This window comes from Schistocerca gregaria, chromosome 4 (assembly GCF_023897955.1).
Source record: "Schistocerca gregaria isolate iqSchGreg1 chromosome 4, iqSchGreg1.2, whole genome shotgun sequence".
In the NCBI taxonomy this organism is placed as follows: domain Eukaryota; kingdom Metazoa; phylum Arthropoda; class Insecta; order Orthoptera; family Acrididae; genus Schistocerca; species Schistocerca gregaria.
In genome coordinates this window covers 272923355-272941474 of record NC_064923.1, presented here as the reverse complement: position 1 = coordinate 272941474, position 18120 = coordinate 272923355, and the positions used below count along the sequence as shown (strand labels likewise).

The following is an 18120-nucleotide window of genomic DNA, read 5'->3' as shown; positions in this document are numbered from 1 at the left end:
CCACCTTTCAGTTTTACCTACTCACTTGGCAAATGAGCCTATGTCATTCATCTTTTTGCATATTTGATCTTCTATTCTCTTCACTGCACTATCTCTGGCATCAGCCCATTCATCTTCTTTTGTGTTTCTCAGTCATTGCCTCATACTTCTTTAGAAATTCTCAACAACTTTAGATTCTTTGTCCAGGTCCTGTACCTTTAATCTTTAATCCCTCCCTCTCTGAATGAGTGTGATAATTCAAAATCTACTGTGGAGCAAACAAACTGAAATTGGGAAACCATCCACATTGCCATATTGTAACCAGAATCAAGTCCAAATCTGAAAACAGTGTCATCAATTATATATAACACTTAGAACTGAAAGCATGTTTATTATAAACACCACTATACACAGAGTGTGCAATTAATTATACAGACATTAAATATACCAGAATGCTGGTGTTTATACAAACATCACATATTCCAGAATATATAAACATAAGATATTTCAAGAATGTTCCAGAAATAATAAATACTTAATAACAAATAACTGCTGGTGGTCAGATTCAAACTGATGACCTTCAGCACACCAGCCAGCAGTGCTATCCACTATGACACATACAAACATTAAAAACATAAGATATTTCAAGAATTTTCTGGAAATATACTTACAAGGGAAGACCACGATGTTGGGTTACCGATTTACTTCAGACTTCTACCCCTTTAGTTGGCCATCATAACAACATAATGTGCAAGTGGTAAGGTGCACACCTCTGGCAGTTCGGAGAAAATCGCAAGAGAAGTTTTACAAGTCTGTTGTGTAACTGATGTATCTGCATGTAGGTGCCAGACGTTAGAATTCATGGTGGTCAAGTGGCTAGTGTTCAACCTTCCTAAGATGAATATGTATGAGGTAATGGTTTGATACCCGCTCAAACCTTCATTTTTGTAGTACAAGTGTAAATTTTATGATGTTCAAAAAATTTGCATGTATGCTATTTGTTCTTGCTACATTAGCTATGTCTCACCGCTGTGCAATTTAATTGCCAAATTGGGCCAGCCTCTGTATCTGCAGCTTGAAGCATTGAGGTACAAAATAGTTCCAGCTACCTTACCAGATTGCATGTATAAGGTATTTCAAAAATCACGACAGGCATACATTTTCAGGAAAACGCTATACGTTTCTTCATTTACTTGTCGATATTTATAAAAATCTTTGTTCTAATAATAAATTTAATTAAAAGTAGTAAGTAATAAAGTAACATTAAATTCACTAAAACATTGTGCAAATACATGTGTTTTTTTAATTATATACCTCTCAAATGTCATAGAAATTAAATAACAAGATGAAAAATATAGATTAACAATTAATTTTGAGGGGGAGTTGAAACATCACCTCATACACATTTGTTTTACAAAACTCGAACACTAACTGCTTGAGCACCATGAACTCTAATGTCTGGTACCTATGCACAGATACACCAGTTACACAGTAGATGCGTAAAACTTCTCTTGCAATTTTCTCGGAATTGCCAAAATAGTGCATCTTACTGCTTGCCCATTATGTTGTTTTAATGGTCTACTAAAGGTATACAAAGTTTGAAGTAAATCTGTAATCCCTACATCGTGGCCTCCCCCTGTTAATAACAAAGAATTGCTAGTGGTCATATTCAAACTGGTGACCTGCAGCACACCAGCCAGCAATGCATTCACCACGGCACACTGCATACACCACAGTTTGTAGCATCGATCCCTCTTTTGGTAAACAGCGACCCACTATTTCAGAAGTTCTTGAGCACTTCTGGAATGTAGTAGGGCTTAAAACAGAAGATACAGACAACATCTCTGTGCCTTTGTCTTCTGGCAGAAGGTTCATAATCCTCAACTTCATGTGTGACATCTGACAAGCAATGGAGTATACGGTTTGGCACAAAGTTGTGCTTTAGTTTCTATTCTTATAGTCCTATCTTCCATAAGACTTAAAAGTCTGTACCAAGTCTCCCAGACTGAAATTCGCAGGTTGGTGTTTGGCGTTATAGCACTCTGTCTTTCTCCTGGGTGTCTGCGGTCCATATGCAAGCCAGCTGCCTTGTTTCTTTGGTCATGATGATGAGGTGTTTCATGTAGTCATTATGAGTGTTGGCTGGTTGAAACTGGATCCGTGTATCCACTGATGGTTTGACCTTGCAACTGTAGAGCAGAAAGAATGGTGTAGAGCCTGTAGTGCCGTGCTTCGCTGTGTTTTATGTGAATGCCACAACAGGTAGTATTATATCCCAGTCCCATGTTTGATATCAATGTACATTGAGAATATAACTACCTATGTCTTATTGAAGCATTCTGTGAGCCCATTCATCATTCAGCTATCATCGTGTAGGTGATGTTGCAATGTGAAATTACCTTTCATACTAGTCTCAAGTGGAAAATTTTTCCAGGATAAGAGATTGTCACTTGGAGTGCTGTGTGCTTCAAAATGCTGTCTTCTACAAGGAACTTTGCAATTTCTAGTGCTTTGGTTGTTGGCACAGCTTTGGTTACACCATCATGGGTTAGGTAGTCAGCGCAGACTTTTATCCAGCGATTCCCATTTGTTAACTTCGGATACCTCCTCAAGAGGTCGATTCCTACTCGGTAGAATGTTGCTGCTGCAGGTAGTACTTGATGCCCCCGAAGTAAATGCAGCACACACTTCCATCGTTCGCCTTCCTTACCAGTGGCTCACCAGTCACTAAAGATGTGGCCAGTGATACCTGTGTCTGATTCTAAGTTCAAATAATATAAATTTTTTGGAGACAGAAAAGTTTCTGTCCACAAATTAGCATGGATTTTGAAAGCATTGCTCATGCATAACTCAGCTTCCTCTTTTCTCACATGATATCCTGTGAACCATGGATGAAGGACAACAGACAGTTTCCATATTCCTAGATTTCCACAAAGCGTTTGACACAGTACCCAACTGCAGACTGTTAACAAGGGTCCAAGAGTATAGACTAGATTCCCAGAGGTGTGAGTTGCTTGAAGACTCCTTAAATAGTATACCCTAGTATGATGTCATCAATAATAACTGTTCATCAGAGATAAAGGTATCATCCGGAGCACCCAAGTGAAATGTGATAAGACAGCTCTTGTTCTGTATATGCGTAAACAATATTACGGATAGAGTGAGCAGCAATCTGCAGCTGTTTGCTGATGACACAGTAGTGTATGGGAACAAGTCACCATTGAGTGACTATATGAGGGTACAAGATAACTTAGGAAGAATTTCTAATTGGTGGGATGAGTGGCAGCTCACTCTAAATGTAGAAAAATGTAAGTTAATACAGGTGAGTAGAAAAAACAATCCTTTAACGTTCAAATACAACATTGGTAATGGGCTGGTTGACACAATCAAATTGATTAAATATCTAAGGCATAATGTTACAAAATGAAGTGAATTGGAATGAGCACATAAGGATGGTAGTAGGGAAGGCAAATCGTCAACTTCAGTTTGTAGGAAGAATTTTACAAACATGTAGCTCCTCTAAGGGAGACCACATATAGAACAAAAGGTCAGATAAAAACCAGTAAGTTTGATCAACATGCAAGTATTGTATTATGGAAATTATGCACAAACTCATATGGGAATCCCTGGAGGAAAGATGGTGATCTTTTCATGAAACATTATACAAAATTTAGAGAACTGGCATTTGGAGCTGACTACAGAACAATCCAACTGTCACCAATGCACATTTCATGTAAGGACCTTGAAGATGAGAGAAATTAGGACTCCTATGAAGGCATTTAGACTGTTGTTTTTCTCTCGCTCGATATGTGAGTGGAACAGGAAATGACTCATAGTGGTAAAAGGCAGCCCCTGCCATGCATCACACATTTACTTGTGGAGTATGTAGGTGCAGATTTTCTCTAGTCGTCATGAATACCTGGTGACCAGATGTTGCGTTCTGGAAATACTTTAAGATAGTTGACTGTAGATGACCTAGGATGAAGATAACCATTTCTACCCTATCATATAATAATTCCTCTTATACAATATTCCATTTCTTAATTGGAATTCTCCTTTTGTCGGTTCCTCCTCCTTCACAGCTTCAGCAGTGGTGTGTCTTTCCTCAGTTCAGCAGAGATGTTACTGAATGCAGTGATGATTTGAGATTTCATCTAAGCTGGAGTGTTCCACCAAATGATTTCTTGAAGGCATTCGGTGTCCTTTTGTTTGCGTCCACTTTTGTTTTCCAATGTGATGTCATTCTTTTGAAGCTTGAGCGCCCATCTCACCAGTTGACTGACGGATCCTTCAGATTAGTCATCCAGAATAGGGAGTGGTGGTCTGTCAAAACTGCGAATGATTTGCCACATAAATACTGCTGGATCTGGTTGATGGCCTAAAAAACTGCAAGGCATTCTTCCTAGGCTGTAGAATAGTTCATTTTGGACTTGGAGAGCACTCTAGGGGCATAAGGTATCACCTTCCAGAATTTATTCTGGAACTGCACCTATCCCACAATCAGTAATGTTGGTATGAAGTTCTCTCTTGGCATTCTTGTCATACAATGCTAAGACTGGAGAAGATGCAGCACCTTCTTAAGATCTTTTTTGCACCTTTTTCCAGGAAAGTTTGGCATCTCCCTCCAGTAGTTCTTGTAAGGGATGTGCATTGGCACTGAAGTCCTGTATGAATCACCAGTAGTATGAGCACATCCAAGACAAATTCTTGCATTGTGAATGTGTGGAGCATTTGGAATATCTGCGAGTGTTCTTATTTCCTCTGGATCAGTGTGGACTCCATCACCATTCACTATATGCCCTAAAAGTTTTATTTCGTGGGTGATGAAGAGGCACTTTTTCAGATTCACACAGAGGCATGCAGTCTGAATACGCTTCAACACAGTTATCAGGTTGCTTACATGTTCTTCAAATAGTTTTGAAAAAATGACAGATAGCAAAAAAATGTCATCCCATTGAGTGATAAAGTGAGTAGATCCCATGTCGTGTCATCTGTCACAACATTCTGTAAAAGCTTGTGTTCTTGAATCACACCATAGTGTGAAATATTAATGTCGTTTTTTTGTCAAAATTTTTGGTGCGGAGTTGTGCCAAGTTTTGGAATAACCTAAGCTTTCAGTGATTGATGGGTCATTGCAATTTTTTGTTTTTTTGCCCCCCAACAAAGAGCAATATGAGTAATTCTAGTGGATTATACTGTCAATGTGACAGGAATGACTGAATGATGTGAGCAGTTACTAGAGATAACATCGGCAAGCTCCACATCTATCCACTGCCCGGCTCATGTCAACTTTTGAGCAGTCACTCATCAACTGTCAGTGTAGACATAAATGGATACCTTTTGGGTGTCTGTGTGATTATTTGTGAGAGCAGATGTAATGAAAATTTGGGGGGGGGGGGGGAGGGAGAGAGAGAGAGAGAGAGAGAGAGAGAGAGAGAGAGAGAGTTGTAACACAAAAGCCAGTAAACTCCCAGTGTTGGTAACTGTTCTATGTAGCTTCAATAAGCTACAAGTGAGTGGTTCTGATTCCTCATTTTTGTGAATAATTTGTATATGCAATGAAAAATATATCAATTTTATTTAAAGATAGTTTATTCATTAGGTAATGCATCACTTATATATTGATTACCTTTGTGGTTTAGTGTACAGCATTGCTAGCTGCTCTTCTGGAGGTTCCATGTTTTAATTCTTGGTGACTGCAAAAAATTTTCTTGGGTGGAAATGTCTCAAATAGAGTCCATTAAGCCTCATGACACCAAATGAGAAACAATTTGTTTCAACATCTATAATGACACTCTGGCTGGTTAAGTGGTATTGTTTTGAAAGTTGTTCACCAGACTGTGATACACTTAACTGCTTACTGATTTTGGAAATTCTAAAAAAAAAGGAATTTAAATAACACACAAAAAGTTACAAAAGTAATACATCACCACTCATTGTAAGAATAAAAAATAATATTGCAGGGCATGAAAGAGAGGAGGCATGGAAGATATTTGGTTACAGAGAAAGGAAAAAGATAGAAATTTGAAAGAATCTTTTTTGTTGAGAAGGGTAATTATTGTTGGGAACAAACAGGTGACATGTAACTTCTTTTTATGCATTTATAACTAGTAGTCAGTTCAATGTTAGAGGACTTATCACTGTGTTTTGCACTTTTATTAATATGATGTTTACCTCAAACTTTCTGTTTGTGTAAAACTGTCTAGAAAATGTTGTTTTCTCTCTTGGCAGTGGCTGGAAACTGTTGTAATGGGATGGCTGACTCGAATATACTGTGCTGGAACTGATGCAGCCCCACCTAGCACACGCTCCACACAAGAAGCTCTCAATAAATTCAAGCAGAAGCTCTCTCACTTTTTGTATGAGACATATACCCGGACACGCATTGAGCAGTTGTTTAATATTATTATTGGTATGTACAATAATTGGCAGTGGAAATAATGCAAATATGTTGAAAAATTTGTCAAAACTTGTGATCCAAAACTTATTAGTTTCTGGCATAACCCAACTCTTTCTCTGTTGCTAAATTCCCAAGATATTTCCCAAATACCCTCCATCCCTTTTTTTCTGGAGACACTATCATACCTTATAGTCAGCTGTCCATTTTAACTGTTGTTATCTCTTCCACTTTGAGCTCCTTTCACTTACAGCGTGTGTGAAATGGATCTACCACTCTGTCCCTTATTGTACCACCATTCAATGTCCCAAAAATGCCGGAAACAGTTTTTCCAATATTACAAAGTGTCACTCTTCTCTAGAATCTATTAATCAGCTTCTTGGCCATTTTTATGACTTCCTTGCACAATATACTGAAATGAGATTGACAGTATGAAAACACCGTCCCATACCTCCCAAATGTCACTCCGTCATCCACATTACCTCTGCGATATACTTGTTAGGAATTGAAAGACACTTAATTGTTGCTCCTTATACATTGGTTCTTACCCTTTTGGGAGGGGGGGGGGGGGGCAGTACAACAAGGACCATGATATTTATTTTGTCACTTAGATCCTTCGAATACCCCCTACTTCTCAATTCCAGGAATGGGAACTGGTTATGTAATATGTGCATGATTCCCACAGCCACTTGTTCTTCATTTCCATTAGTGTCTTTATTTACTCCTCATTACTTGCTGATTGTCGGCCACAGTGCCCCGCTTATGAACAATGTGAGGCGTCCCAGTGATTAGCACACTGGACTCACATTCAGGAGAGTGACAGTTCAAATTCTTATCCAGTTATCCAGATTTAGGTTTGCATTATTTCCCTAAATTGCTTAAGGCAGATGCTGGGATGTTTCCTTTAAAAGGGAGTGACACATTTTCTTCCCCATGCTTCCCTAATCTGGGCTCATGCTCCATACATAATGATCTCATTGTTTAAAATACATTTTTTTATTTTTCTCTCTTTTATTTTTTTCCCAAGGGTAATGTTTGCATGTTCAGAATGTTTGATAAGCTTCACATTTTAAATGGTGAGCACCTTAGAGTACACGCCAGTTTAGACTGGATACAGTTTTGATGAACCCAAGGTTCCTGTGTTGAGGTCTATTGAATATCGCCGGCTGCCTGGAACTGTAAGCTCCATATATGAGTCAGAGGGAATTGTGTTATGCCAATGGAAAGGTGTGTGTCAAAGGGCACAGGAATTTCCATTTGTTTGTGAGGATGTTACATGCCTCAACTTAAATGTGTACACTTCCTGCCAATAAGGTGAATAGCTGTTGGAGCAAAATGTTCATTAGTGCACGAGCTGCACCTGCAACACCTTTCTTAGGTAAGCACGACTCTGTTTGATTCAGCAGTGTATCCCCAGCTACTCGTTGGGCATTCATGAAAGTTACAACAATCAATAAAATACTCTCAACAGTTCAGGTAGGCTGTTGGGTATTACTAACACCCAACCCATGTAGAGAATGTATGAGTTCAGCCTTCCTGAACATCAAAGATGATGATGATGATGATGATGATGATGATGATGGAACACAAATCAACTGTCCAAATGTGTTTTTAATCGCAAAGAGAAGATAGATTCGAAAAATTGGCACCTTTCAAAAAGTGTTTTGTGGGGTAACAGGAATACTGAAGTTGGTGAAATACCTCTGAAATGGGAGACTGCTAGTGAATACTACTACTTCACATTGAGGAACATTGCAGCAGAATGAAAAAAGCCTGTGAGGAACTGAAATTTCATACAAAACCCTTTAAGATTTAAATGGCACTCACTGCTGTTTTCCCATTGATTCTAGATGGCCAATTTATTCAGAGCTATAGCTTGATGATATTAATTTGCTCACTTTGTTACGTGTCCACAACTGCCATTCTTGAAAAGGAAGTACTTCATTTTCCAAATTCAGCAGCAGTCACTGGAAGTCAAGAGTGCAGTGGAAAATCAAGTCTCAAAAATAAATACAGCATTTCTCAAATAAATATGATGTATATTCGTGCTCTCAGAAACAATGACTGTTCACCACTAGAATCTCAGTGTGAAATGTTAATTTGACAGCTCAAGATGTAACCACAGAATGAATACACATATCAGCAATAACAAGAATCTATCTTGTGTTTCTGTGATGTCATTTTCATTGTCACAGTGCTCGTTACTCGATGTGAGCTCCACTTCTTCAGCCCATGATGGTGCAGCACAGGATAACTGCCAAGCCACCATGTATTGCAACACATAGTTAGACTACCATCATCATCCCACCTTGAAGATGTGCACCATCCATCTGTACCAGTTTTCGTGCATAAACAGTAACAAAAACGTACAAATAGTTTGCAGTTTTAAAATTACTTAACTAGCAAATTGCTTTCAAATGTCATGCCCACCATTCGTCAATACCAAAATGATATATTACACCACATCTCCCCATTCTTAAGACAAATGATGCCACCATAACCAGAGAAGATAACAGATAATAATGGTAAATATTTTCAACAGTTTATCTTTTAAGCAATCCAAGTCTCTATTTATTCTGAACCTGGAGTTACACAGACTTGCAGTTCTACCCAGTGGCAACTCATGTAATCCAAATTTAACTTCCTGCTTTAGCTCTCTAAGTATGTCCACCACTAAATATTTTATCCATCTGTGTGTACATACCTTTACTCTACACAAGTGAATGAGACTACATAGAGGGCCGTTAATTCAGTTGCCCCTGTAACTTAATCCTAGTAAATTTCAAACAGTCCATGAAATAAGTATTCACCGTGTGGGTTTAATTATGTTTACATTGTCCATGTGTATTGCCATTCATTTAATCTCTTCTCAAATTCTTTAAGTATTACAAAACCATAAAATATTTTAACCATAATCTATTTGACCATTTCTCTCATTCATAATACATGTAGGCTGAACTTCAAAAAGATTGGTTAATCAGACAGAGCTCTTCAGATTAAATTCTGATGGCAAAACCATACCAATACAAAAAAAAAAACACACACACCCTCATAAAACATGCGTACACAGTGATTGATTGGATGTACCTAATCTTTATTATACACTCTTGCAGAATGAGGTGCCACACAATGCGGTACTATACAAAACTGGCACTAATAGCATAGGCACATAGGGAACACACATGACACAGATCTGTAAGTCCATTGTATTGGTCATAAGTTGAGAAAACCATCCCGAAACACGTGCTACAGAATGCCACTGTTTCCTGCGCATGTACCCTGACATCAATATGGGATATGATCACTATGCACTCGTACACAGGCCGCACAACAGGTTACCATACCCTGGATCAGGGGGTTGAGAAGCTGCTGGGGTATAGTCTCCCATTCCTGCACCAGTGCCTGTCGGAGCTCACAAAGTGTCTTAGGGGTTTGAAGATGTGCAGCAGTACATCGACCGAAAGCATCCCAGACGTGCTCGATGGGGTTTAGGTCTGGAGAACAGGCAGGCCACTCCATTCGCTTGATATCTTGTGTTTCAAGGTACTCCTCCACGATAGCAGCTTGGTGGGGCCGTACGTTATCATCCATCAGGAGGAAGGTAGGATCCACTGCACCCCTGAAAAGGCGGACATACTGGTGCAAAATGACGTCTCGATACACCTACCTGTTACAGTTCCTCTGTCAAAGACATGCAGGGGTGTATGTGCAGCAATCATAATCCCACCCCACACCATCAAACCACGACCTTCATACAGCTCCCTTTCAAGGACATTAAGGGGTTGGTATATGGTTCCTGGTTAACGCCAGATGAAAACCCGGCAAGAATCACTGGTCAGACTGTACCTGGACTCTTCCGTGAACATAACCTGGGACTACTGTTCCAATGACCATGTACTGTGTTCTTGACACCAGGCCTTACGGGCTCACCTGTGACTAGGGGTCAGTGGAATGCCCCTCGCAGGTCTGTGGGTGAGTAACCCATGTCTCTTCAGTCGTCTGTAGACTTTGGTCTGGATACAACTGTTCCAGTGGCTGCGGTAAGGTCCCGAACAAGGCTACCTGCAGTACTCCGTGGCTGTCTGCAGGCACTGATGGTTGGATATCAGTCTTCTTGTGGTGCTGTACACTGTGGATGTCCTGTACTGTAGTGCCTGGACACGTTTCCTGTCTGCTGTACACGTTGCCATAATCTTGAGATCACACACGGTGGGCCCATGCTACAACCTGCTGTATTTGACCAGCCTCCAGTTGCCCTAGTATTCTACCCCTCATAAAGTCATCAAAATGTGTTCTTTGAGCCATTTTCAACACACATTCACCATTAGCACAAAAACGTCTGCACACTTACTCGCTGCACCGTACTCTGACATGCACCAGCACACCCCTGCGTATGTGGACTGCTGCCAGCGCCACCGTGCGACAACGGCAGGTCAAATGCAGCGCATGTTCAAACCCCGAGGTGATTTATACCTGCAAACTGCCCACCAGATCATTGTTCACCATTTATCAGCATTAGCTTTAATTTATGAGCATGAGTATATTTGATCAGTTTTATTGATTGATATTTCATGCTTTATCACAGCACATATTCAAGCTTTTTTTTTTCTGCATTGCCACCAGACAGTAGGAGTAACATTTTTAAAGCCAGTAGCAACCTTTTATTGCCATGCACTCTATACTCCTTTGGTCGTTATTACTTTATTTTTTATTTTATTTTTATTTTATTTATTTCGTATTCCATTAATCTGTATTGTGATAAATCACAAGGATGTGGAATGAGTCATGATTACATACAACAGATATAATACACATATATAAAATGACAAAAATGTACCATAAGATTATGAATAAGTTTGTAGGTTAAAATCAAATCAAAGGTATAGCTCAAGTAATATAAAACAATACCTAAAAAGGAAATATAGTACATTTTCCAAATTAAACAAATAATACACATATATAAAATGACAAAAATATACCATAAGATTATGAATAAGTTTGTAGGTTAAAATCAAATCAAAGGTATAGCTCAAGTAATATAAAACATTACCTAAAAAGGAAATATAGTACATTTTCCAAATTAAACAGTTAATGTGATCTATAGCAAACAAATTTTTATCAGTATAAAAAATCATTGCTTTATCTGTAGATACTCATCAAGAGAATAGAAGGAATTTACCATTAGGTATTCTCTCAATTTACATTTAAAAGTAGGTAAGACATTAATGTGATCTTTAATACCTGATGGAAGGGAGTTGAAAATTTTTGTGGCTGAATAATGAACACCTTTCTGAACAAGACTTAAATGTTTCAGATCCCTGTGTAGATCATTTTTAGACCTAGTATTATGATCATGACATTCACTATTAGTTTTAAAAAGAGATAGGTTGTTAGAAACAAAAATCATCAAAGAAAATATGAGTTGAGAGGTAAGTGTTAATATTTGTAACTTATGAAACAGACTTCTGAAAGAATATCTTGGATGAACACCACTCATGATTCTAACAGCTCTCTTCTGTGCAGTAAATATTTTTTTGGCTAAAGGCTTGTTGCCCCAAAATATTATGCCATACGACATGATAGAATGAAAATAACCAAAGTAGGCAGCTTTAGTAGCGTCCTCATCACCAATGGGGGTGATTACACGCAGAGCATAAGTTGCCACACTGAGCCTTCTATGTAGGTCTAAGATATGCTCAGACCAGTTCAGCTTGCCATCAATTAGAATGCCCAAGAACTTAGATGATTCACAGTGTAGTATATTTTGGTTACCACAGTTTAAGTGGCATACTTCATTTTCTTGTTGAGATGTGTGAAATTGCATATACTGAGTTTTCTGAATGTTTAGAGTTAGTCCGTTGCACTTAAACCAGTGTAGGATGTCAACGAGTACAGCATTACATTTATTTTCTAGGTCACTGTTAGTTTGACTTTCAAGCAGAATAGTGGTGTCATCGGCAAAAAGAGTAAATTTACACTCGGTGTCTGTGCAAAGTGGGAGATCATTGATGAAGATAAGGAAAAGCAAAGGTCCTAGGATGGACCCCTGAGGCACACCACACTTTAATGTGCCCCAATCAGAAGAAATGGGACTATCATTGGCACCATTAATTATCACCTTCTGTTTTCTGTTTTGCAGATATGATTCTATCCATCTACCAATGCTACCTCGCAAGCCATAAAAATTAGCCTTATGTAAGAGAATGTTGTGGTCCACACAGTCAAAGGCCTTAGACAAGTCACAAAAAATTCCAATAGGTGACATTTTATTATTTATTGACTCTAAAATTTCATTTGTGAGAGAAAAAATAGCCTGCTCAGTTGATCTACCTTTTTGGAAACCAAACTGGTTTCTGTTGAGTATGTTGTGGCTGTTAAGATGTTCTACAATTCTTGTATACATTAGTTTCTCTAATACTTTTGAGAAACTACTTAGTAGTGATATTGGACGGTAGTTAGATAAATTAGTTTTGTCACCCTTCTTGAAAAGTGGTATCACAACGGCAAGCTTTAACCTCTCTGGGACAACACCTTGCTGGATAGACTCATTAAAAATGTGACACAGGACTTGACATATGTGGTCACTACAATGCTTCAGTATTTTTGGTGAAATGTTGTCAATACCAGTGGAATTTTTATTTTTTAAGGCCTTGATGGTATTTTTAACTTCAGTAATAGTAACTGGGGCAATACAAATTGGGTCATACGTGTTAGGGTTAGCTCTGTGTAATAAATGCGTAGCAGCATTTAAGGAACCATTACAACCTACTTGTTCTGCTGCAGTTATGAAGTGATTGTTGAATATGTTGGAAACTGTTACAGGATTATGAATAACCTCATCCTTATAGCTTATCTCTGTGGTATTAACATTCTTGTTACTCTTGCCACACTCTCTCTTTATAACATTCCAAACTGCTTTTATTTTGTTCTCAGATTTATCAATTTCAGACTTAATATACAGGCTCTTGGATTTGTTTATCACCCTTTTTAAAATTTTACAATATAACTTATAATGAGACCTTTCAAGGGGATCATTTGATACTCTTAGTGAGGCATGTAACTCCCTCTTAGTCCTGCAAGAAATTTTTATACCTCCAGTAATCCATGGTTTACTGGAAGAAACCTCATTGTTCTTTCTGACAGTTTTTTTTTGGGAAAGCCATTTCAAATACAGATATAAATTCATTTAAAAAAAGGTTAAATTTATCATTAACATCTGATGTGCTGTACACTGGCTCCCAATCTATCTGTGACAAATAGTCGTTAAAGGCAGACACAGTTTCAGTGTTTATACATCTATAGGACCTATAGGTGTGGGAGATTTTATTGCACAAACTGATGTTATTTACTTTCAGAAGTTGTCCATCATGGTCAGACAGGCCATAAATTACTTTGCTCACACTAGCACTGTTGACTCTATTCTTGTCAATGAAAATATTATCTAGAAGGCTCTTGCAATTTTCTGTAACTCTAGTGGGCCAGGTAACCATCGCAGCCAAGTTGTAAGAATTCATTAAGTGGTCCAGGTCAGTTTTGAGGTTGTTATCAGTTAAGAAGTTGACATTAAAGTCACCTACAATTATTAAATTTCTAGTTTTAGAGAACAATTTGGTCAAAAGAGATTCTAACTTATTCATAAAGATGCAAAACTTCCGTGCTGGAGCTCTGTAAATTGCAAGCACAGTAAGTAACATGTCCTTTGCAGAAATTTCAGTCCCGCAAACTTCAAAATGTTGATCTACACAATACTTACTTAGATCTAAAGATTTATAAATGATTTTACTGTCTATATAAATTACAGCACCACCTTTCTCCTTACTTGTTCTGCAGTAATGAGTAGCTAGATCATACCCATCAAGCTGCAGCCCATCAATTCCAACTGTTACATGATGCTCAGTAAGGCATAAAACATGAGGACGGTCAACAGTGTCCATGTCCTCTAAATTTACAGATAAAAACTCTAATTTACTTTTGAGACTTCTGATATTTTGATGAAGAATAATAAGATTCTTATAGCTACCTCTACTGTCCTTCTGCTGGTCTGCTTGTCCATTAACACCGTTTGTCCCCGTTGCACTCAAAACTGTGTTGGATACATTAAGACCTATGTCGCAGCTGGAGATTTGTTCACTAGATGTCGTTGGCGAGGTCGGGTGGGTGCTGGCCATAAAAAATCACTGTTTCTTTTTGGAATTCTTCTTTCTCTCGTAGAAAATCGGGGATTACCTTTTATCCTTGGAGATACTGCATCGGAATTATTTTCCAGTCCTTGAGGTTCTTTTGGTGGAACTTCATCATATGGTATTAATATGTCATTGGCAGTGACAGGGTGAGACACAGCTATACATCTGTTTCTTGTATTCACATTGGTTCCCTGTCTATCTTGGCATGAATTGGTTTCTACAGTACCGGTACAAAATCTGACCTTTCTTGCAGAGCTGGTTGTAAGTGTTTTTACTACATCACACTGTTTCCATGGGTTTGATACTGATGAAGCAATGTTCCTGCACAGTCTGAGCTTTCCTGTTTTGTTCAGGTGTAGTCCATGATTAGTGTAATCAGGCCTTTGCAAGAATAAATTGACATCAATTACTTTCACATTAACAAAATTAGATGACAAATTCATTATATATTCATTAAATCTGTACACTGTTTCGTTGACTTCTGGCTTGTCATAACAGTAGGGAACGGTACATAACAATAGCTTTGTATGATCAAGTGCTGCAGTCAACTTTTCTAAGTCTGGAATAAAGTTGTTTTTCTTACGAATGTCATTTATTCCTGCAAGGATAATAACTGCATCGTCCAAATTGAAATCACTAGTAAGATCTGATGCCCCTTCAACTACACCACTGAGGCATGCATTTGGTTTAACAACAGATGATGTGTAGTACTTGGGTTTCAAAAATTCATTTAGCAATGATGCACAGTTTCGCCCATGACTGTCCGATAGTAATAAAATCTTATTCGTTGGCTGACTCTCAATTGGTCTTTTTGTCGAATTTTTAGGAACATTGTCTCGTCCTACCACCTGAGTAGATTTCTCTGTTTCATCAATTTTATCACTTAAGGCACTAAAACGGTTGCTTGTATTCAGATGATATAACTGCTGAGAAACGAGATGTTTTGGTATCTTCTTGGGCTGGTGACAATTTGTGCTCTCGTCTTGGGATTCACTTTTGTTCTGTTGACTTCTGGCAGACAATGTGACATTTTCAGCTTTCAGTCTTTGCAGTTCTTCTAACAACACGGAAATTATTTCTTCCTTGCTGTCTATAGTGCCCACTTTTACGCAATTATCACATTTCCATATCTCTTGTTTTGAGTCCACCTTTGCACAGTTATAATGATAAACAATTTTACACTTAAAGCACATAATACCTTTAACGACTTTCTTTGTGCATGAGCATAGTTTGCTGTTTGTTATTTCTTGAAGCGCAATTTCGTGGCTGTATGATGAAGTTGATGCTAAGCAAACACTGAGTTTCTTATTTTTTACTACCACCTTCATAATTAAATAACAAGAGATGCACTTCCCATCACTAAATACGTCGAACTTCTTACACTTCACACAAACTTCGGATTGTTTGCTTTTATTTGCGGAACTCATGCTGTTCTGTTTACCGATCGTCAACATGGTTTCTTTTTCACAGTTTATAGATGCATCACAGTTTTTTTCAGATACTTTTAACACAATATAACACGTAATACATAACTGGTCACAATACCAACCGACATTTCTGCAAAATGCACACTTTTCTTCATTAAATTTACATTTATTACTGGAACTAACACACTCGCGAATTTCATTCAGCGCCATCTTGAAATCCAGTCTTCAAAAATTAGTAATAGCACATAAAGCTCAGAGACAACTGTAACCCTGTATTTAACTAGATTACTCAGAGAGGCACTCACAACCCTGGATTCATCATTTTCGTCAACCCAACATGCAACTGTTGTTTCAGTGACCATAAGGACCATTAATACATGGCTACAGTAAGGAAGCTGAGCTCACAGTGCCCCTTGAACTAACTACCATTGACCTAAGAACACAAACAAATTTGTTTGCGGTGATGTTGAGCACATTTGGCCTAGAGTCTCATTGACTGGAGTAGAATTGTCTTCATTGATGAGTCCAGCTGTGAAATGAGCCCCAATGACCAGTGAATACATAGGAGCCATTAGTTTGTCATCACAGCGGAATGTCAAAGATATTCTGGGTCCTGTTCTGTTGCTCTTCATCATGGGCTTACATTTCAGTAAGATGTCTTTCTGCTACTGCTTGTCTTTGTGCTTGCTAAACCCTACATTGGCCAGGAAGATCACTGGATCTCTCCCTAACTGATAACCTTTGGAGCATCAGGGGCAGGATTTTTACGATCTGACATGCCAGTTAGATAATGTTTGGCATGATATCCCTCAGGAGGACATCCTACAGCTCTGGCAGTCAATGCTTGGATAAGGGCCAGAGGTAGACCAAAATGTTATTGGCTTTCTTCATATAGGCACAAAGCTGTTGACGCTCTACTTGAAATCCCCCTTTCTGTCTCTGTTTGAATTTCCCAAAATATTTAAAGTATCCCTATTTGACATAACATAAAGTTAAGGTAAAGCTCACTATTGTCTCTTTTGTAAATAATCACTTTACTAAATGTTAACACTAAGTCATTTTCACTTATCTTACAAGAAAATTAGACGAACAAACTTGATGCAGTCATTTCAAAATTGTTGACAAAATTCTGTCACATAAGTGTTCCACAAGTTTAATTGCAACTGTGTATTGGAAGCAAATAATCTTCCCCAATAGATGTATTGCAAAAACCCTCAAATAAAATAGCTGTATTAACCAATAACATAATACTTGCCTGAACATTTTGTTCAACTAAGTAATCATTACACTCCTCCAAGGTTGTAAAAGTTGAACATGAAATGGTAATGCCCCTCAAATCTGTATACATTCTAAATCCTTATTTACATCTTGAAATTGTTCATTAACTTCATTTCTAAGTAATACTGTTTAATTTCCTTAAAATGTAACTCATCTGTTAAAGTTGTAATAGCAGATTGTAGTTTGGCTATCTTATTATTTATTTCTAACTTTTATTTTCTGGATTCAGTTGCGTGTTCATCTGAATTCTGATTAGTTGTTTTTTGTAAGTCAGCCTTGAATTCTAATTTTAAATTAATAGTGGTTTCTTCTTTTGTCTCAGCCAGAGCCTTTTCAAGTTTAATAGCTTGAGCATTTATGTTCATATTCATAATATCCAGCCTAGCCTGCAGCTCTTCACCTTGTGCTTTGACACTAGTGTTAGTAGTATCTAATTTAACAGCTAAGTTAGCAGTAGATTTCAGCATCGCTTCCATCTTTCGGGTTCTCACTTGCTTACACTACAGTGATGATAAATTTGCAACTAAACTTCCCTGATTACTAACCATTACAAAGGATGGATATATACCACAACATACGCCACCACCACATAAATAAAATAAGTAAATAAATGCAAATTGGTTTTAATGCAGCTCACCAAACAATGCTTGTGTGTCTTGCCACATTGTGACGATGACAAGAAACAGGATCACTGTGCTGGACATCCTGCATTGCTGTAGTTTAATGAGCAGCAGATGTGATTACAGTCGGCTGCTGGGATGATTAAACAGTCGTCCCCCTTCATATTCTTGGTCACCAGTCTTCTCATTCTTAGATTAGTTAAAATTCTTCTCTGACATATATATTTATATATTGT

At 38.0% G+C, this 18120-nt stretch overlaps 1 protein-coding gene across 1 annotated transcript in view; it reads left to right on the top strand.

The window, feature by feature from the left end:
- LOC126365996 (anaphase-promoting complex subunit 2) overlaps positions 1-18120 on the top strand; it is a 102910-nt gene that overhangs the window by 24108 nt on the left and 60682 nt on the right. The window contains exon 5 of the mRNA XM_050008819.1: positions 6211-6391. Within this exon, the coding sequence (XP_049864776.1) occupies positions 6211-6391 (181 nt within the window). The remainder of the gene's footprint in view (positions 1-6210; positions 6392-18120) is intronic.